The sequence below is a fragment of the Pleurodeles waltl genome, chromosome 1_1 (genome assembly GCF_031143425.1).
Source record: "Pleurodeles waltl isolate 20211129_DDA chromosome 1_1, aPleWal1.hap1.20221129, whole genome shotgun sequence".
Classification (NCBI taxonomy): domain Eukaryota; kingdom Metazoa; phylum Chordata; class Amphibia; order Caudata; family Salamandridae; genus Pleurodeles; species Pleurodeles waltl.
This window is the reverse complement of record NC_090436.1, coordinates 309219211-309242564: the sequence shown is the minus strand read 5'-3', so window position 1 is coordinate 309242564 and position 23354 is coordinate 309219211. Positions and strand designations below refer to the sequence as shown.

Below are 23354 nucleotides of genomic sequence, written 5' to 3'. Positions count from 1 at the left end.
AGCTGAGCCCATGAACCTGATTAAAGGCTGATTATAGTATGGTAATATTATATTAATAGTATAGTAGTATTATAGTAATTATTTTATAGCAGCATACTTGTGGAAACCTTTGCCTAAATCGATGTTCAAAGAACTGTTCCAGTTTCTGCAACAGACATGCTGAATAATATTTGTCCTCACTTAACAGAATGACTTCCAGCTTTGCTTAGCACAAAGAAATGTTTGTGGTGGGGGTGTGAGGGGGGGTTGAAAAGGTGACCTTTATGTATTCTCTGGAAACATATATACCACAGCCTGGTTCCGTGGTTTTCTTCTTAGTCCTGACTTGTTGACTAGTTTGGTCTTCATAGCAGTGTAGTATGTCTGGTCCTACACCTCTAGTGTGAGAAGTTTCTCTCTACCCACTGGGGCCATGTACCTTCACAAACTACTACCTCAGAACTCCTCTAGGGCCTTCTGCACTCTTAGAGCCACTTGATAGGCTGCAAACCATTTGTCTAGGTCATCCCCCACCACATAACTGGGCGCCACTTGCTTGGTATCTCTACCCTTGCCTCACCAGTGGACACTGCAGGTGTGCTGCCACCATTCCCGTTGCTGGGCCCTACTTCCAGGGCTCTTATGTCCAGCTCCTTCAAACTGAGTTCATGGGCCAGTTTATTTTCCTCAAAAGCCAGTTGCAACTTTGTAAGCTCCAACTTGCGCTTCCATTCTTCCTTCCTGCCCTTAGCTCCTCTGGGGACAGGTTCTTGGAGGAGACACTGGTCCCTGCTTTAGGAACCACTACTGTTTCCAGCAAGTCATTGGTCCCTTCTACAAGTAGTTCTAAACCCTCTTGGTATCCAGAATCAGGTCATTCTCCTCCTCAGGAATTTCTTGCTCCTCCTCTGGGTTGTCGTCACCTGCTACCTGGGTGTCTGCCAAGGCTCTTAAAGACTTCTGCAACTCCAGCTTCTGGGTGAATCCCCTAGTAGACGCTTGAAAATCCTTACAGAAATTCTTCAGCTGGGTCACAGTGTAAGACTTTAAACGCACCAGCTCAAAATCAGTTACTGCAGGTGCTGCATCGCCAGAGTGAGACATAATTTTAGTAGTGAAAAAAATCAAAAGGCCGATCATGGAGAATTTAAAACTTGTAGTGGTCTTAGTATAGAGTAGTAGTAAACACTAAGTTACTATATGGTATTGCACAAACACAAGTCCTATCCTCAGCGCTGATCACCAATGTTTTAAATGGGGTTGCTAGTTGGCCGGGGAATGCACCCACACTAAAAGATAACCTGTGCTACCTTCTGTAGCTTGGCACCGAGCAGTTGGACTTATCTCAAGTGGGAGTGTAAAGTATTTGTGCTGCACACTTCCTTCCCTTCTTTCTTTCTTTTCTTTCTTTCTTTTCTTTAAGTTTCTTTTCTTTCTTTTCTTTAAGTTTCTTTTCTTTCCTTCATTTCTTCTATTTCTTTTCTTTCTTTCCAGAACAACAAAAATCCAATGAGTATAAGTCGAGATGTTAAGTTTAGAAGATTAAAGGAGTTCTAGTGGTTAGTGAATAGTGCTTTAGGGGTTTCTTGAGGTCGCGCTGGACCGGGTAAAGACAATAGTTCAAGCAGACTGCGATGGAGTGCGGGCCGGGTACAGAAGCCATGCAAGCCTAGGGAACAGAGTACCTTAATCCTGGTCTCAAGTAGAAGATGTCAGGGCGATGCGTTGTTAGATGCGTCAGTGTCACTCCCGCAGTCAAGGGGATGCAGTGATTTTTCTCGCGTGTTGGTCACTATGCGCTGGTTTCCAAAGACTGGCATCAAAGCTGCGATGCATTGATTCCAACGCCGATGTGCAGAGTTTCTCTACACTGTTGAAGGGATGCATTGATTATCATTCAGTGAGGGCTGCCATGTGGTGGTTTCAGTGCCGCATCAATGCAGGATGCCTCTTCCAGCAGGCAGGGGATATTTGGTCGAAGTGGCAGTTCCAGAAATGCTGCTCGGGCCCCAAGTATGATGCCAGATGTCACTGGTACAAGTATCTGGGTCCACTTCCAGTAAACCAGGCACAGAAGCAGACTTTGATATTCCTTCATCTCTACCACAGGAGGCAAGCCAACAAGCCCTTGGAGATCACTTTGGGTTGCAAGGCAGAGTCCAGCTCCCCCTCAGTGAGGTCAGAGGACAGCAGGCAGTAGGACAGCACATCAGAAAAGCAGTCCTTCCAGGTCAGGAGTCAGCAGAGTAGCAATCCTTGATACAACACAGCAGTTCTTCTGACAAAGTCCAGTTGTAGGTCGAGAAGTGTCTAATTTGGTAGGGTCAGAGACCCAGTACCTATACCGAAATGTGCCTTTGAAGTCGGTGCCAATATGCCAATTAGGTATATACCAATCAAACCATGTTTTAGGGGGAGAGCGCACATGCACTTTAGCAATGGTGAGTAATGGTAAAGTGCTCAGAGTCCTCAGGCCACAAAAACAAATTCAGCAAAAAGTGTAGGGAAAATGCAAAAAGTTTGAGGTGACCCTTCAGAGAGGGACATTTTCCAACAAGGATTAACATGTTGGCTGTCAGGGAGCATCACATTTCACCACAACAAGGCTAAGCAATCCACTCTGGGGGCACAACGAGGGTGCATGCCACTGGCAGCATGACAACTTTGTAAACGCTGGAGTGCTTTTACAAAACATCTGCTATATAGAAGCACAGTCGCAAGGCAACTCTGTCTGGAGGTGAATGCAACAGCAGTGCGACATCAAGTCCTAAGCAACATTTTTTTTTTTTTTTAAATAAAAATGAGCCTGCTTCCGGCTTTTTTTCTATTGTTATGTACTACTTGCTATTCTGATTGAAGCTTGCGATAATATGAACTATCCAATGCTGGATAAGAAATGTGTTACTTAGCTGTAACTCCATGTTCGATGGCATCTGTCGCTGTAGATACACATGTTGTGCATAGCCCGCCATCTGGTGTTGGTTCGGAGTGTTACAAGTTGTTTTTCTTCGAAGAAGTCTTTCGAGTCACGGGACCGAGTGACTCCTCCTTTCTGTCTCCATTGCGCATGGGCGTCGACTCCATCTTCGATTGTTTTCTTTCCGCCATCGGGTTCGGACGTGTTCCTGTCGCTCCGAGTTTCGGAACGGAAAGTTAGCTAGTTATCGGAAGATTTCGTCGGTATTGTTGCGTTCGGGATCGGCTTAGATAGTATCAACACCGCATCGAAGTTCGAAGCGCTCCGGTGCCCTTCGGGGTAGTTTTCGATCCCCCGTCGGGGCCTGGTCGGCCCGACCGCGTGTAGAACAACGCTGATGGAACGGACCCCATTCCGTTTCTGTCCCAAATGCCACAACAAATACCCGTATATAGACCAACATTTGGTCTGTAACCTGTGCCTATCGCTTGAGCACAGTGAAGAGACTTGTGAGGCCTGTCGCGCGTTCCGGTCCCGAAAGACACTCCGTGACCGTCGAGCCAGGAGACTTCAGATGGCGTCCACGCCGACAGCTCACCGTGAGTTCGGGGAACAAGAGGAAGAAGAAACCTTCTCGATCCACGAATCGGACTCCGATGAATTCGACGATCAAAGAACTGTGAGTAAGACGTCGAAAGAAACACATAAGAAAAGTGACAAGGCCCAGGGGACGCCACTGCCATCAGGCCATGGCTCGACCCATAAATTCGGTGACCGACCATCGGCACCGAAAAAGGCCCATACAGTGCCGAAATCGTCCGACTCCGGTCGAGACACCGGCACGCAGCCTTCTCGGGATCGAGAAAGTGCTGCAGAAAAACATCGACACCGAGATAGTGGTGCCGAAACGGCTCGACGCCGAGACAGCGGCACCGACGAAGATCGACGCCGAGAGGTTTCGACTCCAAAGAAGAAAAAAGTCACCTCGGAGCCGAAAAAACATACAGACAGGGTTTCGGTGCCGAAAAGACCCGCAACCGACCCAGTTTCAGGATCCTATTCAGAGGAGCACTCTCTGTCCTCTCAGATGCGAAAGCATAGATTTGAGGAGGAGCTGCAATCCACCGATGTGGACCATACGCAAAAACGTATTTTCATACAGGAAGGAACGGGGAAAATAAGCACCCTTCCCCCTATTAGGAGTAAGAGGAGACTGGAGTTTCAAACAGACCAAGCACCACTAACAAAAGTGGCAAAAAAGGTTACTCCGCCACCCTCTCCTCCACCTGTGGCTAACATTTCACCAGCACAAACTCCATCACATTCCCCGGCTCACACCACTGTGAGCCAAGGTGACCAGGACCAAGACGCTTGGGACTTATACGACGCCCCAGTGTCTGACAACAGTCCGGAAGCGTATCCTACGAAGCTCTCACCACCAGAAGATAGCACAGCATATTCTCAAGTGGTGGCTAGAGCGGCAGAATTCCACAACGTAAACCTCCACTCAGAACAAGTCGAGGATGACTTCTTATTCAACACCCTCTCCTCCACCCATAGCTCCTACCAAAGCCTGCCTATGCTCCCAGGAATGCTTCGGCACGCAAAGGAAATCTTCAAGGAGCCGGTCAAGAGTAGAGCTATAACACCAACAGTGGAAAAGAAGTATAAAGCACCGCCCACAGATCCTGTTTTCATCACCTCACAGCTGCCACCAGATTCTGTCGTAGTAGGAGCAGCTCGCAAGAGAGCCAACTCCCACACATCTGGGGATGCTCCGCCCCCAGATAAAGAGAGCCGCAAGTTCGATGCAGCCGGAAAGAGTCGCAGTACAGGCTGCAAACCAATGGCGCATCGCTAACTCTCAAGCACTACTTGCGCGCTATGACAGAGCCCATTGGGATGAGATGCAACACCTCATTGAGCATCTACCCAAGGAACTACAAAAGAGGGCAAAGCAGGTAGTTGAAGAAGGACAGAACATATCAAACAATCAGATACGCTCCTCTATGGATGCAGCGGACACAGCCGCGAGGACAATTAACACAGCTGTAACTATAAGAAGGCACGCATGGCTACGAACGTCTGGGTTTAAACCAGAGATACAGCAGGCAGTGCTCAATATGCCATTCAACGAGAAACAATTGTTCGGACCAGAAGTGGACACGGCAATTGAGAAACTTAAAAAGGACACTGACACTGCTAAAGCCATGGGCGCACTCTACTCAACGCAGAGCAGAGGCACTTAAAGCACCTTTCGCAAGACAACCTTTAGAGGGGGGTTTCGGGGTCAAGCCACACAAGCCAGCACCTCACAAGCAACACCGTCCAGCTACCAGGGACAGTACCAAAGGGGAGGCTTTCGGGGCCAATACAGAGGACAATTCCCTAGGAATAGGGGAAGATTTCAAAGCCCCAAAACCCCTACAACCAAACAGTGACTCACATGTCACTCATCCCCTCCACACAACACCAGTGGGGGGAAGAATAGGTCAGTATTACCAAGCATGGGAGGAAATAACTACAGACACTTGGGTCTTAGCAATTATCCAACATGGTTATTGCATAGAATTTCTACAAATCCCTCCAAACATACCACCAAAAGCACAGAATTTATCAAAACAACATTCAGACCTTCTGGAGGTAGAAGTTCAAGCATTATTGCAAAAGAACGCAATAGAACTAGTACCAAACACACAAATAAACACAGGAGTTTATTCACTGTACTTCCTAATACCAAAAAAGGACGAAACACTGAGACCAATCCTAGACCTCAGAACACTGAACACCTACATCAAATCAGAACACTTTCACATGGTCACGCTACAAGAAGTGTTACCATTGCTGAAGCAACAGGACTACATGACAACCTTAGATCTCAAAGACGCGTATTTTCACATACCAATACATCCGTCGCACAGGAAATACCTAAGGTTCGTATTCAAAGGAATACATTACCAATTCAAGGTATTGCCCTTCGGTTTAACCACTGCACCAAGAGTCTTCACAAAGTGCCTAGCAGTAGTGGCTGCACACATCAGAAGGCAGCAAATACACGTATTCCCGTATCTAGACGACTGGCTCATCAAGACCGACTCACTGACAAGGTGCTTGCACCACACAGATCAGGTCATGCAAACCCTCTACAAACTCGGTTTCACCATCAACTACGCAAAATCACACATTCTGCCGTCCAAGGTACAACAATACCTAGGAGCCACAATAGATACAACAAAGGGAGTAGCCACTCCAAGTCCACAAAGGGTTCAAAATTTCCAAAAGATTATACAACGCATGTATCCAACGCAAAAAATACAGGCGAAGATGATATTACAACTACTAGGCATGATGTCCTCATGCATAGCCATTGTCCCACACGCAAGGTTGCATATGCGGCCCTTACAACAGTGCCTAGCATCACAATGGTCTCAAGCACAGGGTCAGCTTCTGGATCTGGTGTTGATAGACCGCCTAACATACCTCTCGCTTCTATGGTGGAACAACATCAATTTAAACAAAGGGCGGCCTTTCCAAGACCCAGTGCCACAATACGTGATAACAACAGATGCTTCCATGACAGGGTGGGGAGCACACCTCAATCACCACAGCATACAAGGACAATGGGACGTACATCAAAGAAAACTGCATATAAATCACCTCGAACTACTAGCAGTTTTCCAAGCATTAAAAGCATTTCAACCAATCATAACTCACAAATACATTCTTGTCAAAACAGACAACATGACAACAATGTATTATCTAAACAAACGGGGGGACACACTCGACACAGCTGTGCCTGCTGGCACAAAAAATATGGCAATGGGCAATTCACAACCACATTCGCCTAATAGCACAGTTTATTCCAGGGATCCAGAATCAACTTGCAGACAATCTCTCTCGAGATCACCAACAGGTCCACGAGTGGGAAATTCACCCCCAAATTCTAAACACTTACTTCAAACGTTGGGGAACACCTCAAATAGACTTATTTGCAACGAAGGAGAACGCAAAATGCCAACACTTCGCATCCAGATACCCACACAGGCAGTCTCAAGGCAATGCCCTATGGATGAACTGGTCAGGGATATTTGCGTACGCTTTTCCCCCTCTCCCTCTCCTTCCATATCTAGTAAACAAATTGAGTCAAAGCAAACTCAAACTGATACTGATAGCACCAACGTGGGCAAGGCAACCATGGTACACAACACTGCTAGACCTATCAGTAGTACCCCACGTCAAGTTGCCCAACAGGCCAGATCTGTTAACGCAACACAAACAACAGATCAGGCATCCAAACCCAGCATCGCTGAATCTAGCAATCTGGCTCCTGAAATCCTAGAATTCGGACACTTAAACCTCACACAAGAATGTATGGAAGTCATAAAGCAAGCTAGAAGACCATCCACTAGGCACTGCTATGCAAGCAAATGGAAAAGGTTTGTTTGCTACTGCCATCATAATCAAATTCAACCATTACACGCATCTCCAAAGGATGTAGTGGGTTACTTACTACACTTACAAAAATCGAACCTGGCCTTCTCTTCCATTAAAATACACCTCGCAGCAATATCTGCATACCTGCAGATTACCCATTCAACTTCACTATTTAGGATACCTGTCATTAAAGCATTTATGGAAGGCCTCAAAAGAATTATACCACCAAGGACACCACCTGTTCCTTCATGGAACCTCAACATCGTCTTAACAAGACTCATGGGTCCACCTTTTGAACCTATGCATTCTTGCGAAATACAATTCCTAACCTGGAAAGTTGCATTTCTCATCGCCATCACATCTCTAAAAAGAGTTAGTGAAATTCAGGCGTTTACAATACAAGAACCTTTTATCCAACTACACAAAAATAAAGTAGTCCTAAGGACCAATCCTAAATTTTTGCCAAAGGTTATTTCACCGTTTCACCTAAATCAAACGGTAGAGCTACCAGTGTTCTTCCCACAGCCAGATTCCATAGCTGAAAGGGCACTACATACATTAGACGTCAAAAGAGCACTAATGTACTACATCGACGGAACTAAAACCATCAGGAAAACTAAACAACTGTTTATCGCATTTCAAAAACCTCACGCAGGAAACCCAATATCGAAACAGGGTATAGCCAGATGGATAGTTAAGTGCATCCAAATCTGCTACCTTAAAGCAAAAAGACAACTGCCCATTACACCAAGGGCACATTCCACCAGAAAGAAAGGCGCTACCATGGCCTTCCTAGGGAATATTCCAATGCACGAAATATGTAAGGCAGCCACATGGTCTACGCCTCACACGTTTACCAAGCACTACTGTGTAGACGTGCTATCCGCACAACAAGCCGCAGTAGGTCAAGCCGTACTAAGAACCTTATTTCAGACTACTTCCACTCCTACAGGCTGAGCCACCGCTTTTGGGGAGATAACTGCTTACTAGTCTATGCACAACATGTGTATCTACAGCGACAGATGCCATCGAACTGAAAATGTCACTTACCCAGTGTACATCTGTTCGTGGCATCAGTCGCTGAAGATTCACATGTGCCCACCCGCCTCCCTGGGAGCCTGTAGCAGTTCGGAAGTTAGCTTCAGTCTTACACATCTGTATATATATTAGTCAACCTTAAATTGGTACATTCTTACTCACTCCATTGCATGGGCACTATTATTACAACACAACTCCTACCTCACCCTCTGCGGGGAAAACAATCGAAGATGGAGTCGACGCCCATGCGCAATGGAGACAGAAAGGAGGAGTCACTCGGTCCCGTGACTCGAAAGACTTCTTCGAAGAAAAACAACTTGTAACACTCCGACCCAACACCAGATGGCGGGCTATGCACAACATGTGAATCTTCAGCGACTGATGCCACGAACAGATGTACACTGGGTAAGTGACATTTTCATTCTTCAGCTATGTTATCTTCTGTATATTCAGATGTGATACTTCCTCTTCCCTGGTCAGTGTCTCTGTACAGTTGTGTACTCTTCTCACACTTGTACTTTGAAACCTGAGCTATGGTGGGCAAACACAGTTGTTGAGGCTCATTTGACCATTTGAAAACTGTTTATCAATATTTAAATTAATCAGAGATTCCTGCTCTGATGTGAATATATGAAAGATCCAGTGCTGGAGAAAGAAGATAGTAACATAAATAGATGCCCTTAGGAGGGGACAGGGTCATGAAAGGTGGTATGGTGTTCTAAATTGGGAGTTTAGCAGCGTGAATCATTTCTGGATTTACATGCAGTGCATTATTCCGCCAACTAGAGGTTGGGTCTGATACTTTCTCCTTGTATAGTAGTCGTTCCCTGCTTCCCTGGGGGCTCTCTGCTCTGCATGAAATGGAGAAGACACCATTCCATTTTTGCCCAGAGTGCAACCATAAATTTGCACAAAGGGACAATATCAGGCATGCAAATTCTGCCTATCAACAGACCACATGTCTGATTCATGCGAGATGTGTGGAATTCAAGCCAACAACACTTAAGAGAGAAATGAAGACAGGCACACTAGGCAGTGCCGGGAGAAGCAGTTTCATTCAGAGATGTTGGGCTGTCGAGTGAAGAAGAGAATAACGCTTCCGAAGAAGTGTAGAGAGAAGTCTCTGATGTTGAAAGAGTCATCATAGACTTTGAAAAAGAACACTAGAGACAGAATGAGAAACATATACAGGTAACGGCGAAAAAAATGGGAGTGGTCGAGCCAAAAACTGTGAACTTGAGGGCCACATAAGACTGCCTCAGTGCCAAAAATCTAGCTGACTAAAGGGAAGTTGAGGCAAAAAAAAAAAAAACCTTTGGTCCCATATAAGGAATAACTCAAGTGGGAAAGCCTTGGAGAAGACATCCATGTTGAAATACTTTCAGATTGAGAGAAATACAAGAAAAAGGCAGCTAAGTCATCAGCAGCCAAAACTTCGACACTGAAAAAGACAGCAACACCTATGCTTGATGCTGAAGGACCCGCCATCAAAATCGAGTGCAAAAAAAGATGACATTAAGCCGAAAAGGCCACAATCCTTCAAAAGAAGAAATAATTCAACACCTTCCTTTAGGGATTTGAAATACCATTGCAACCTTTGACATAAAGCGCACAGGAGGATAAAGAGTTGGGGCAACTGGAACCCTCTGTGACACCAGAGCCGCAAGAGAAGGAGGAACAAGAGCTCTTCTATGAGGAAGAGGACACAGAAGAACAAGGTCTGTACAAAGATATTGAGGAGTCGGGAGGAGTCAATGAATAGTGGCAAGATCTCAAGGCAGATTCACCTGAGTAAGCCATAGACACTTATCAGTCGATGCCGTAGCCTCCAGAAGTTACTATTTACAATCTGCTAGTTAGGCAGGTGTCGGAATGGTATGAAGTCCACCTGGATGAGGAAAAGTCAGAGACATTTTTCCTACTAAAGACTATTCTAGCCTCTCAAAATAAGGCAGGCTTCCAACCATCTTGGATCAGGGGAGAGAGTCAACAACTTGCAGTAAGTCAGTGGCTCCCAGGGTTGAGGGAAAAAATATGAACATTCCTCTGATTCGCTGCAATGTGGTGGCTGATGGCATCATTGTAGCCACTGCCAGGAAGAGATCACATATCCCAGCTATCTCCGGTCCACCACCGGATAGAGAAAGTAAAGAGATAGAAATGGTGGGAAGACAATTTGAAAGTGGAACAGCAAACGCCAGTGCTCTGCTTAACAGGTATGCCCGTCAGAACTGGAAGGAGATGACAGAGTTAATGAGACACCTGCCAAAACAATACCAGATGAGGGCAAGTGCCCTTGCAGAAGTAAGGAACATAGCCAACACATGCTTAACTTCAGAAGTGGACCTTGCGCAGCTAGCAGCGACACAACTGTTAACAGGAATGACACTAAGGCACTATGCCTGGCTAAGAATCTCTGGGTTTGATATTGAAGTGCAGGGCACCATCATGAACACACCTTTAAACAGAGACACCTTTTTGGTAATGCATCAGATTAAAAACCGCAACAAATGAAAAAGATAACGACAGCCAAGTCGATGGGGGCCCAACAGTTAAGGGGCCAGCAGAATAAGGGAGCCACCTCCATCAGAAGATAAACAGGAAGAGGAGGTTTCCAGTCATGTCTTCACACCACATCTTCCAGGAGACGGACCAGGCGCAGACACCAACATAACATGGGCAATTCCTCTTGCCACAGAGACGGGCCTTTTGTGGACGAGCGATGGGGAAAAAGACAGCTGACAAGAGGAGCAGCAACAACGAACAGATGACCCGCACACAACACCTAGGAGACTGCCTCCAGAAGTGGATGGAGGTCATATAGAACAAATGGATTCTCAACATAATTCACCACGGCAATTGCATAGAATTAGAAAAACACCCACTTACGTGGGGCTGAAAAACCATCCACACAAAGGAAGACATGACCTATCTTTAAAAGAAAGAGAAAGAGCTGCTACAAAAACAAGCACTAGTAAAGAGATCCTTAAAAGAAATTAGTCAAGGAATCTACTCTGTACACTTCCTAATTCTGAAACCAGCCAAATCAGTTTGCCTCATACTAGACCTCCACTTCATAAACAAGTTCATAAGAACACAGGGGTCCAGAATGACTTCTCTGCAGGAGAATATCCCTCAACTCCAACAAGGGGATTACATGGCAACCATCAACTCAAGGACTCCCTTCTGCACACTCCAATGAATCACAGGCAAAAAGATGTTCCTGCATTGCATAATAAACAAAACACATTGCCAATTCAGAGTGCTGTGCTTCCCTTTGGCATGAAGTCAGCTCCCAGAGTATTCACAAGGTGCCCTAGCCGCTCACCTGAGAAGGGAAGGCATGTATACCCCTACATAGATGACTGGCTGGTGAGAACAAGTCCCGCACATAAGTGCAGAGACAGCATAAAAACAGTGATTGCGACACTACACAGATTGAGATTCACAATAAATATGGAGAAGTCTTTACCTACTTCTTCAGAACAGGAGAAACTCTTCTTGGGTGAAAGAATAAACACCGTACAAGTGAGGGTATTTCCATGCGTGAAGAGTCCTGGCCATAAAACAAGAAGCACTTCATTACCAGAAGGGTCAATGTCTTGACAGTGAGGACTGTTGGAAGATGATTAAGAATGATGGCTTTCTGCATACCGCTAATACCACATGTAGGAAGCTGGCTATCTATGTACTGTAGCAAATGTAGGGGTGCACTATGCAGATAGTACAGGTGACCCTTATTGGTTTACAGAGGTAAAAGTGACAATCCCAAAAGCTCTCTTTTGTGGTAGTATGGGCGAGCAGTTAGGCTTATCAGAGGGTAGTGCTAAGCATTTGTTGCACACACAGTCAATAAATGAGACACTAGAGAAGGAACTGAAGACAAATTGTTTAGAAGAAACTTTGTTTATATTATGTTTTAACATCAGAATACTTTTAAGAAAATAAGTTCTACTGCAGTTTTATGACGACTTGGAAGTCAGTAACACTTTTACTCAAGACCGCTTTTATGTGGTATAGGTTCTAATGTACTTTTACTCCATAAAGGCCTTTGCCAACAGTTCACAGGGTCCTCTGTAGGTAGTAGGGTGCTATGGGTGTAAAGTCACAAACAAGACTAGCAGTTCAGTTTTACCTGCCCTGGGGCGTCGAGATGCAGTGGTGCTAGTCAAGCCAGATTTTCTGTGCCCCGCACACTTGGAGACGAGGGGGCCACCTAGAAAGAGAGCGCAAGGGAGTTCTTGGGGACAAGTCAGAGAGCTCCCAACTAGGAGCTCTGTCGTTGGAGGTCCTGGGAGCAAGAAAACACAGTTGGATGCCTTGAACCCAGGCCAGCAAGCTCAGGTGCAGCGGGTCTTCGACATTGGTGCTCCTGCGTCAAGGTACCCAGTTCTTTGGGGGACCTGCAAGAAGAGGGACAAGAAAGGACCGTTGGAAGGCTCCGGAAGATGTCCTCTGCAGTGCTGAAGTCCTTCAGCAGTGGGTCTTTGGATATAACAGGCCTTGGTTGTTGCAAAGGCTCCAGCACCCCAGATATTGGTGCAGCTCGGCCCTGATTGGTCCCGATGTCTTCTCACTTGGACTACTGCTGCATCAGTGGATCCAGTGTTCAACAGAACTGTGGGCTGGACGTGGTGGTTAGTACCTTCGTGAAGCAGGGAAGTGGCTCTTCCACTCCAAGGGAGATGCTTGCAGGCTGGTGAAGTGCTGGAGAGCCTCCGAGGCTTTTGTAGTTCCCATAGCTGCAGGACGAATTGCAATGTCACAATTGTCTGGACAGGAGCAGGTAGGCAGGCAGGGTTTTGCAACAAAAGTCCACCCGTCGTCCACAGTTCTTGTTTTTTCAGCTCTTCTTTGGCCTTTTCTTCTTTGGGTCAGACGAATCTGTTCTTCTAGTGTCAGGGGTCTGCCTAAATACTCAATTTAGGGGTGTTTTAGGGGAGTGTAGAGTAATTGCCAATGGATTACTTACGCTTGGGGTGACTAAACCCCCTTTATAACCACTTCCTGTTAGGAGTGAGCATAAACCCTATGCCAGAAGGCCTAGTTCCACCAAATACAGGATGTTGGAACCTTTTCTGGAATGTCCACTTTGGATAGCCCACCATAAGGGTGTGACTAGCCCAAAGGTGGTACACGCCTACTGACTCACTAACTTTTTCTGCCTTCCTGGTGCCAAGTGGGCCTCAGGGCAGGGGGTGGCAACACCCAGGTCTGGGGAAGCAGTGTTTGCATACTGAGGGCGGAAGGGTCTTTAAAGTCCCTGGCCTTAGTATGCAGATTTGCTAGCCACCCTGATGGAGTAGGTGACAACACTTCTTGCGGGAGCAGGCTTTGTTTTTGACCTCTGAGAGCACGAACTCTCATCTACAGGGGTCAAAAACCTATCTATGGTGGAAGGCTGGTCGAGACCAGTCAGCCAACACACTCAGATACTAGTGGGGTTCAAGGGGCAACTCTAAGGTGCCCTCTGGGTGCATGGCATAATAAATCCGAGGCTGGCATCAGCCTGGATTTATTAAGACAAAGTGTTTTGATGCCAAACACCACAGGTTTCAGAGAAGCCATTCTGTAGCTGGGGAACTTGTGATGACAAGTGTCCAGCACATACATTGAGATGGCTTCCCTGCTCCCTTGCAGTGCTCAGCAACGGAACTGGGCATTACAGACTCATATCTGCATGCAGAAATTACCTCATATGAAATGTAATGCACCCTGCCTTAGTGCTTCAAGGTCTGCTGTTGGGGTTACTTACTTATGCTTAGATGCATTGATTAGGGCATTACACACAATGGGTGTGCCATGTTATGTTTTCGCCTGGCTTGCACAGGGACACGCAGACTGGAATGGCAGCTGTGCAAACCTGTTTTATGGCAATATTGTATTGCATAGAACAACCAAAAGCAATTCGGAAAGGAGAGCAAATCTTTGTATCATTTGCAGACAATAACAAAAGAGAACCAAGTACAAAGAAAACCATAGCAAGATGGAAAACTCATACAATTCAAATGTGTCACAAGAGAGCTGAATTGCAGCTAGAGACAAAACCAAGAGCGTATTCCAACAAGAAAAAAAGGAGCAATGTAGCCTTCCTGGGTAATTTTCCAATTAACGACATATGTTTAGCAAACACAGTCGTTGGTACACACGTTCGCAAAATGCAACTGCATTGATGTACAGGTAAACAGAGAAGCACAATTAATACAGAGAGTACTGAAACATCTGTTCACAAGCTCAACTTCATCTTCAAGCCAACCACCACAATGAAAAAAATCTACAAAATCAAACATGTGACTCCAGAAAAGATTCATGCTGCAAAACAAAATGGTTACTCACCTGTAAGAGAGGTTTTGCAGGTTGAAGCTTTTTCTGGATTCAAATGCAGCTCACCTCCCTCCCCAGGAAATGAGGCGAGACAAGTAAACAGAAGACTGCCGCGCCCCCCGCACACACCCATTGGCCCTCCTTCCTCCCAGCTGCTGCACCCTACCACCCCACCCTCTTAATGGCGGCCGCTGTGCGGGCATGCCAGAGGCAAGCCCGTCAGCACCCGTCCGTGCCCCGACCGCACCCAGCTCCAGTCCCCCAGCCCAGACCCCCCAAACAACTCTACACCACTAACACACGTCACTCTCTCAACCCAGGAACACGCCCGCGTGCACCCAAACCAACCCCACACACACACACACACACACACACACACACAAGGACCTTTCTCCTGCCACGCCTGCCATTTTTCATGCTCCACCTCTCCTACTTCCAACACCCACACACCACCCCAGGCACCCCCCCACACCAAACACAATCCCAACACAACAGACCCAAACACAACCCCCTCACATCCCAACAAACCCCACCTCAAAAGACCCCACAACCCCAACACACTCCACCACAACATCTCCAAAACCCACACCACCACGTCTGGCACCCACAACCACACCATCACACAACACAACAACAACACCCCCCACAGCCATCTCAGCGGCCTACTCCTCAACACCCGATCCCTACACAAGCACACCATAGAACTCTGGGACCTCATCACATCACAATCACCTGACATAGTCTTCCTCACAGAAACCTGGACTAACCACTCATCTGAGCCCGACATAGCCACAGCCACCTCTGACGGATACAAAATCCAACGCAAAAACCGCCTAAACAAACCAGGAGGAGGCATCGCCATCCTGCACAAAGACACCATTAAGGTCACCTCCAACACACACACAACACCCTCGACAGCGCAGAACACATGCACTTCCTAATCCACATAAACAACAACACCACCACCCTCAGAGGCACATTCACATACAGACCCCCAGGGCCACGACCCCTCTTCTGCGACACCATCAGCCCTCACTCACTCATCTCCACAGACTTCATCCTCCTTGGTGACTTCAACTTTCACCTAGAGAATTCCCAAGACCACAACACCTCTGCCCTCCTAGACAACCTCACCAACCTTGGACTCAACTGGTCACAGCACCCACCCACTCAGCAGGACACACTCTAGACGTTATCTTCACCTCAAGCCAGCACATAACCTACACCCATACCACCGAATTCCACTGGACCGCCACCACTGCGTCCACTTCTCCTTCGCCAAATCCCCCTCATACCACCACCAACACTCCACGCCCTTCCGCTTGTCGGACAAGATCCCCACTCAACACCTAAACTCTCATCTAGCACAAACCCTCCCGCCCACACAAACGACCCCAACACCGCTGCCCACAATCTCACAAATTGGATAACTATCTGCGCAGACACACTCGCCCCCCTCAGAAAAAATATCACCACCTGCAACACAAAGAAAGCTTCACCACTGCGCTCCACGACTCCAAACGCAAAACCGAGAAAGCCTGGTGACAGGAACACTCAATCACTAACTTCTCCACCCTCAAAACCACCATTCGCTCTCACCACCAGCTCATACGCACCACCAAAAGAGAATACTACAAGGAACGCATAGATAGCAACTCCCACAACAGCAAAGAACTCTTTACCATCACCAAAGAGCTCTCCAAACCCTAAGCCAGCAACATAGACCCCACACACACACAACTCCTCTGCGACTACCTCTCAAACCACTTCCACCGCAAAATCCTGTACATACACAATAGTTTCACACCGCACACACCCAACGCACACAACCCCCACCCATCCAACACAGACCCCCCCACCCACATCCCCTCAGCGTTGCTCACCACCTGGGCCCCAACCACCGATGAAGAAACCGAAACAGCTATGAACTCCATTCACTCCGGATCCCCCTCCGACCTCTGCCCCCACTGCATCTACAACAAAGCCAGCCCCACCATCGCCCCCAAGCTTCGCAACATAATCAACACCTCGTTCGACACCGCCACCTTTTCAGACCCCTGGAAGCACGCAGAAATCACTGCACTCCTAAGAAAGCCCAAAGCTGACCCAGACGACCTCGCCAACTACCGCTCCATCTCTCTCTCCTCCCTTTCCCCGCCAAAGTCGCCGAAAAACTAGTAAACACACACCTATCCCACTTCCTAGAGGAAAACAACACACTTGACCCCTCCCAGTCCTATTTTCGCAAAAACCACAGCACAGAATCCGCCCTCATCGCATGCACTGACGACATCCGAGCCAGCGCCCACAAGGGTGAGACCATCGCACTCATCCTCTTAGACCTCTCCGCGGCCTTTGACACAGTCTGTCATCACACACGTCTCCACAATGCTGGGATTCGACACAAAGCCCTAGACTGGCTCACCTCCTTCCTCACCAATAGAACCAAAAAAGTCTGCCTCCCTCCTTTCCAGTCCACCGCCACCAAAATCATCTGTGGTGTCCCCCAGGGTTCCTCCCTCAGCTCCACCCTCTTCAACATTTACATGACCCCGCTCGCCAACATCCTCCGACCGCACGGAATCACCACCCTCTCCTACGCAGACGACACCCAACTCATCATCTCACTCACCCGCAACCCTACTACCGCCAAAACCAACATCCACGCCGCACTCCTCGACACCGCCACCTGGATGACAGCCAACCACCTCAAGCTTAACTCCAACAAAACCGAAATAATAATTTTCGGACCCAACAAAACCACATGGGACGACTCCTGGTGGCCCACCGCCCTAGGCCCCGCACCCACCCCTGCCAACTATACACGTAACCTCAGCATCATCCTTGACCTCTCCCTCTCCATGACCCAGCAGATTAACGCAGTCTCCTCCTCCTGTTTCAACACCCTCCGCATGCTGAAAAAAACCTTCAAATGGATTCCCCTAGAGACCAGAAAGACCGTCACCCACGCCCTCATCAGCAGCAGGCTAGACTACGGTAACACCCTCTATGCCGGCATCACACTCAAACTCAAACACAAACTCCAGAGAATCCAGAACATAGCCGCATGCCTCATCCTAGATCTCCCTCGCCAAGAACACATCTCACCACACCTCAGATCCCTTCACTGGCTCCCCATCGACAAGAGGATCACCTTCAAAATCCTCATCCACGCACACAAATCCCTTCACAACACCGGCCCAACCTACCTCAACGAAAGAGTGAACTTCCACACTCCCATCCGCCACCTCCGATCTGCCGACCCCGCACTAGCCACAGTCCTCCGCATCAAACACACCACCACAGGAGGCAGATCCTTCTCCTACCTCGCCCCCAAAGCCTGGAACTCCCTCCCCACCAACCTCCGCAAGACCCAGGATCTCCCCCCCCAGCGCCTTGAGACCCTAACGGGTGAGGAGCGTGCTTTATACATTTTCTGATTGATTGATTGAAGACATTTCAAAGAGTACAGCCACAGGAAGCCCACGAGACATTAAAATATACAGATATTGCCAAAAAAAGAATCTGAAGATGCCGACCAAGTGTGGGGACTTCCGAGGAGGGCGCCTGACATCAGATGAGGCTGGAAGAAGCAGCAAATGGTGGTGACAGTCAGCACTCAAAAAAATTAAATGCAAAGCAAGAAAGAACTACTATACAAGAAGAAAGTTCTGGACACCCAGCCACTAGAAGGCAGAATAATACAGAGCATGTAAATACAGAAAATTCTTCGAGCTGCAAAACTACTCCTGCAGGTAAGTAACCATTTCTTTCTTGTACCCTAAAAATGCTATTGTGATGGATGATGCAATAGATGTGATTTTCGTAGTTGACAATGGTAAATTAGCATGTCTGCATGTCACAGTGTACTAGCACATCTAGTTATGAGCAAGTCTATCTACTTGCACTTGCCCTTTGTGATACGGGTCTTGTTGGTACATCTGTAAATGTTGTGATGACGTGTACTGAATAATGTTTCCCTTTCAGACCAGTTTAAACACATAGAAAAATTAGGATATCAAAATAAGGTTTGGCTGTTTCTTGAGTTGTAAGACTAAAATACTACAGTTTGGTGTTATAAATTTTGTATGCTTTAGATGGAATTATTCCTTCCCTGGAAATGCTTTGTATTTCATAAAAGTACCTCCAATTAAAAAATGAGGTATAGAATAATTTTCTTTTATAATAACCTTTATTCCTTGTGGCTTAAAAACCAAGCAAAGCCATTAGATCTCGCCTACCAATGTTGAGTGAATAACACAGTCTGCTTTCTCAGTACCTGACTGGCCATTTTAAAAGTGTAAAAAGCAATGAAATTTTTTATATCTGCACTGTCGAGATGGCCACTGCGTTGCGTGCTTGCATCATCATGTGCATTGCTGTGACATGATGCAGTGTGTAATGCAACATGGCAGTCATCTTGAAAGTAGAAGGTGACAATATTTCATGGTATTGTATAATTTTAACATGGTTGGATGCTGCTGTTGCCCATATCAGTACAGTTTAAAAGCCTCGAACACCGCCATGTGACGGGAAATCTCCAGGGAATAACTAATGCCACTGATTGGTGGCTGGTGCGCCGCAGAGGAGTATTAGGAAGGACAATAGAAAAGGACATCAGGGACATCCCCCAAGGCTGCCATTCCGCACCAGGCGTATTGCTGGGGTGCATAGAGGGCAGCGGGCAAAGCGCATTAAACAAGTATGGGAACTGTGATGCTGTGCACAGTGGGAGCGGGGTGAGTAAACGTGGGGATGTGGTCAAAGACTTGGCTAAAAAATTAAATATTCTGTAACTTTTTTGGTCTTTCACCTTTAGGTAACTACGTATAAAATAACCCACATCTTAAATTAAAAATATATGCAAGTTAAGTTAATCAGTGGGAAATTAATCCTCTCCAGTGCAACTGAAAATAGTGACTTGTGTATGCTTAGTTCTACAAGTTCCCAGTCTGTGACAGAAAGCACTGTCAAAATGTAAGTCATTATTTGAAATTTACATTACACACGGTATAAGAGAGGCTGGTACAAAATGCCTGAATAGATTTTTAGATTTAAAAAAGTGGTTCCAAAATATAGGTTTTAGTAATACCCAGACTGTAAGTAGCGCAGTTTTTTAAATAAGTCTTTTGAAAACATATATTTCACAGCTCGGCTGGTAACTCCTTTGCAATACCACTCAAAAGAATACATCCGTGCGACCAGACGTCCCGGATTTCCCTGGACAGTCCCGGTTTTTAGAGGACTGTTCCGGTGTCCCGACGCTTCTCTTAATTTTAAATAAATGTCCGGGGTTTTGGGACAAAGGTCAGATTAGTAAATGTCCCGGTTTTTGGGACAAAAGTCAGATCATCTAGGGAAGGATAAGTTAAAGACGCCTACAAAGTATGAAATAAAGTAATTTATCTGTTACTGTCAGGCAACACAGTCCCCTGTCTGCTCCCAGTAGAGAGAGGAAGCAGAGAGAGGCTGGTGGGGTAGCGGGTTGGGGGTGCCGGGTGGGAGGTCAAGCCATAGCTAATTTTATGTACGTCTATACACACACACACGTACTTATAGGCACACATTCACAAAGCTACGCAAAAAAAGGGACAGGCCAAATATAAACGTGAGAGTAAAGCCTTTAGTCCTTCTTTTATGTCTGACCTGTCCCGGTTTTTGCTACTCAAAATCTGGTCACTCTATCAGTAAGCTTTAAGTGACTCCATTAACTTAAGACAATACCGGCTTCGAAGCACCCTTTTCCATTTGTAAATTTGCCAGCTGTGCACATCTACATTTCTTTTAGCCAAGCACCCTGGCAAGAAGGGTTGTTCAGTTGTCTGCCCCTCCCTCGGTATTACAGCACAGGCGACTCCCTGCCTTACACTTCAGCTGAAGCTTTCCAGCTGTCCCGATTAACCGTCCCAGGACAGCTATCTTTTCTTAAAAAGGAGGGGGACTGCTTTGATGAAATTGAAGTATAGGCACGTCGTGCACGTCAGATCCTGCCCACTTAAAAACCACTGAGAGAAAGAGCGACAGAGTATGGAGGGGAGAGATGGGGTGCTGGCACAGACGATGAAAGAAACGAGCTCAAGCACGCTCTGAAAACCAGGGCAGGGACACCCATGGAGTGCTAAACAAGTAATGACGCTACCAAAACACACAAAAAAAATAGTTCCATGACGTCAGCAGTAGCAGGCCACGCCCTTCGCAGTCAAGGAAAAGGGTTAGTTATGGTCCATAGGAGGGGCCAGCACAGACTGGGAAGGAAATGTAGGCCAGCTTCCTACAATATGGAAATGAGAATGACAAGAAAGCCATCTAGTCATGAGCAATGGTTGCTTCTGTGGGATTCTGTCTATAATGCTGTCTGAAGCAAGGCGATAAAAAGTGATGTTTTTCTGTGATTAAGGCCCTATTAAGGAAGGTGGCAGCCTCAGAATGTAAATGCCTGTTCTTTAAATTATACGTTACTTGAAGTGCATCATATACCACTTTGTTTCCCCTCATGCAGTGCCACCCGATAAACCTGAAAATCTCACCTGCATTCTGTTTTACGACAATATTTCGATGTGCACATGGAATCCTGGAAAGCCGACATTCCTGAATACAAGCTTTACCTTGAGATCTCGATGGTAAAGTTGTAATTTTCTCATTTTATTGTGATTGACACAAAGGAAATATGCTAGCTTTGCAGTGGGCAGACGCGCGCACACACCTAGTTTTGAATATTACTTTTCTCCTAATAGTTGTTTTTCATGAAAAGCAGAGGTTAGGTTTGTTGATGGCATCAACTGCTTTGTAAATGGCGTTCAGTACGGTGTATACAGCAATGATGGACATATCAGTTTTGTGGCACCTGACATTACAAAGCATTGTTATGTGTGGTTCATACATTATGTATGTATATATATATATATATATATATATATATATATATATATATATATGTATTTTCGATGGCATGTGTAGCTGCAGATACACATGCTGTGCGCATCCCGCCATCTGGTGTTGGGCTCGGAGTGTTACAAGTTGTTTTTCTTTGAAGAAGTCTTTTCGAGTCACGAGATCGAGGGACTTCTCCCATTTCGGCTTCATTGCGCATGGGCGTCGACTCCATCTTAGATTGTTTTTTTTCCGCCATCGGGTTCGGACGTCTTCCTTTTCGCTCTGTGTTTCAGGTAGGAAAGTTAGTTAGAATCTCGGAAAAATCGTCGGTATTGTTTGCGTTCGGTATCGGGTTAGTTACAACAGACCGACACCGACTTTTGAAGAGCTCCGGTGGCCCTTTGGGGTTTTTTCGATTCCCCCGTCGGGCCTGGTCGGCCCGGCCACGTGTCTCTTCAAGACTTATGGAACGGACCCTATTCCGCTTCTGCCCAAAATGCCATAACAAGTATCCATATACAGATCTGCATCTGGTCTGTAACTTGTGTTTGTCGCCAGAACACAAGGAAGATACTTGTGAAGCCTGTCGAGCGTTTCGGTCCAGCAAGACACTAAGAGACCGAAGAGCAAGAAGACTGCAAATGGCATCGGCGCCGACAGGACAAGAGCGTTTCGAGGAGGGGGAAGAAACCTTCTCCATCCAGGAATCGGACTCTGATGAGGTTGATTCCGAAGAAACGCCGAAAACCGCGAGTAAGACGTTGAAACAGAAAACTCACGAAAAGAGCACAAAAGCCCAGGAGACGCCACCGCCAACAGGCCATGGCTTAACCCGAAAAATAGGTGACCCAACATCGGCACCGAAAAAGGGCGCGCTGGTGTCGAAGTCATCCGACTCCGGTCGAGATACCGCCACACAGCAATCTCAGGCCCGAGATAGCGGCTCCGAGCAAGTTCGGCACCGAGACAGCGGCACCGCAATGAGTCGGCACCGAGAGACAACGACGTCGAAAACAAAAAAGGTTTCGTCGGAACCAAAAAAGGTAGCCGAAAAGGTTTCGATACCGAAACATCCGGCTTCGGAACGGAAATCAAGTTCCTACACAGAGGAACGAGGACTGTCCTCACAAATTAAAATACATAGATTTGGACAGGATTTAGAGTCAATGGAGCCAGATTACACCCAAAGAAGGCTCCACATCCAAAAAGGAACGGGAAAGATCAGCACTCTCCCTCCTATTAGAATGAAACGCAAACTTGCCTTCCAGGAGAAAGACAAGCAACCACAGGCAAAGGTGGCTAAACAAGTAAGCCCGCCACCGTCGCCACAACGCTCGCCGCAAACATCACCAGTAGCCACTCCACCTATGATGCAATCCCCGACCCACACAGGGATGAGTCAAGATGACCCTGATGCATGGGACCTTTATGATGCACCAGTGTCAGATAATAGTCCTGACTGTTATCCAGCTAGACCGTTGCCACCAGAAGATAGTACAGCCTACGCACAGGTGGTGTGGAGGGCAGCGGCATTTCATAATGTCAGCCTACATGCAGAGCCCATTGAAGACGACTTTCTATTTAATACACTGTCGTCCACACACAGCCAGTACCAGAGTCTTCCCATGCTACCTGGGATGCTAAAACACTCCAAACAAGTGTTTGAGGAGCCTGTAAAAGGAAGAACCATTATCGAGAGTGGAGAAAAAATATAAACCGCCACCAACAGACCCCGTGTACATCACACAACAGCTAACACCAGACTCAGTTGTAGTAGGGGCAGCTCGCA

The 23354-nt window shown here is 46.8% G+C and overlaps 1 protein-coding gene across 6 annotated transcripts in view; it reads left to right on the top strand.

Moving 5' to 3' along the window:
* Nucleotides 1-23354, top strand: part of IL6ST (interleukin 6 cytokine family signal transducer) — a 477893-nt gene that overhangs the window by 104833 nt on the left and 349706 nt on the right. For all 6 annotated transcript variants that reach the window (XM_069222264.1, XM_069222292.1, XM_069222274.1 and 3 more), the window contains one exon: nt 21192-21312. In XM_069222264.1, coding sequence (XP_069078365.1) covers nt 21192-21312 — 121 coding nt within the window. The remainder of the gene's footprint in view (nt 1-21191; nt 21313-23354) is intronic.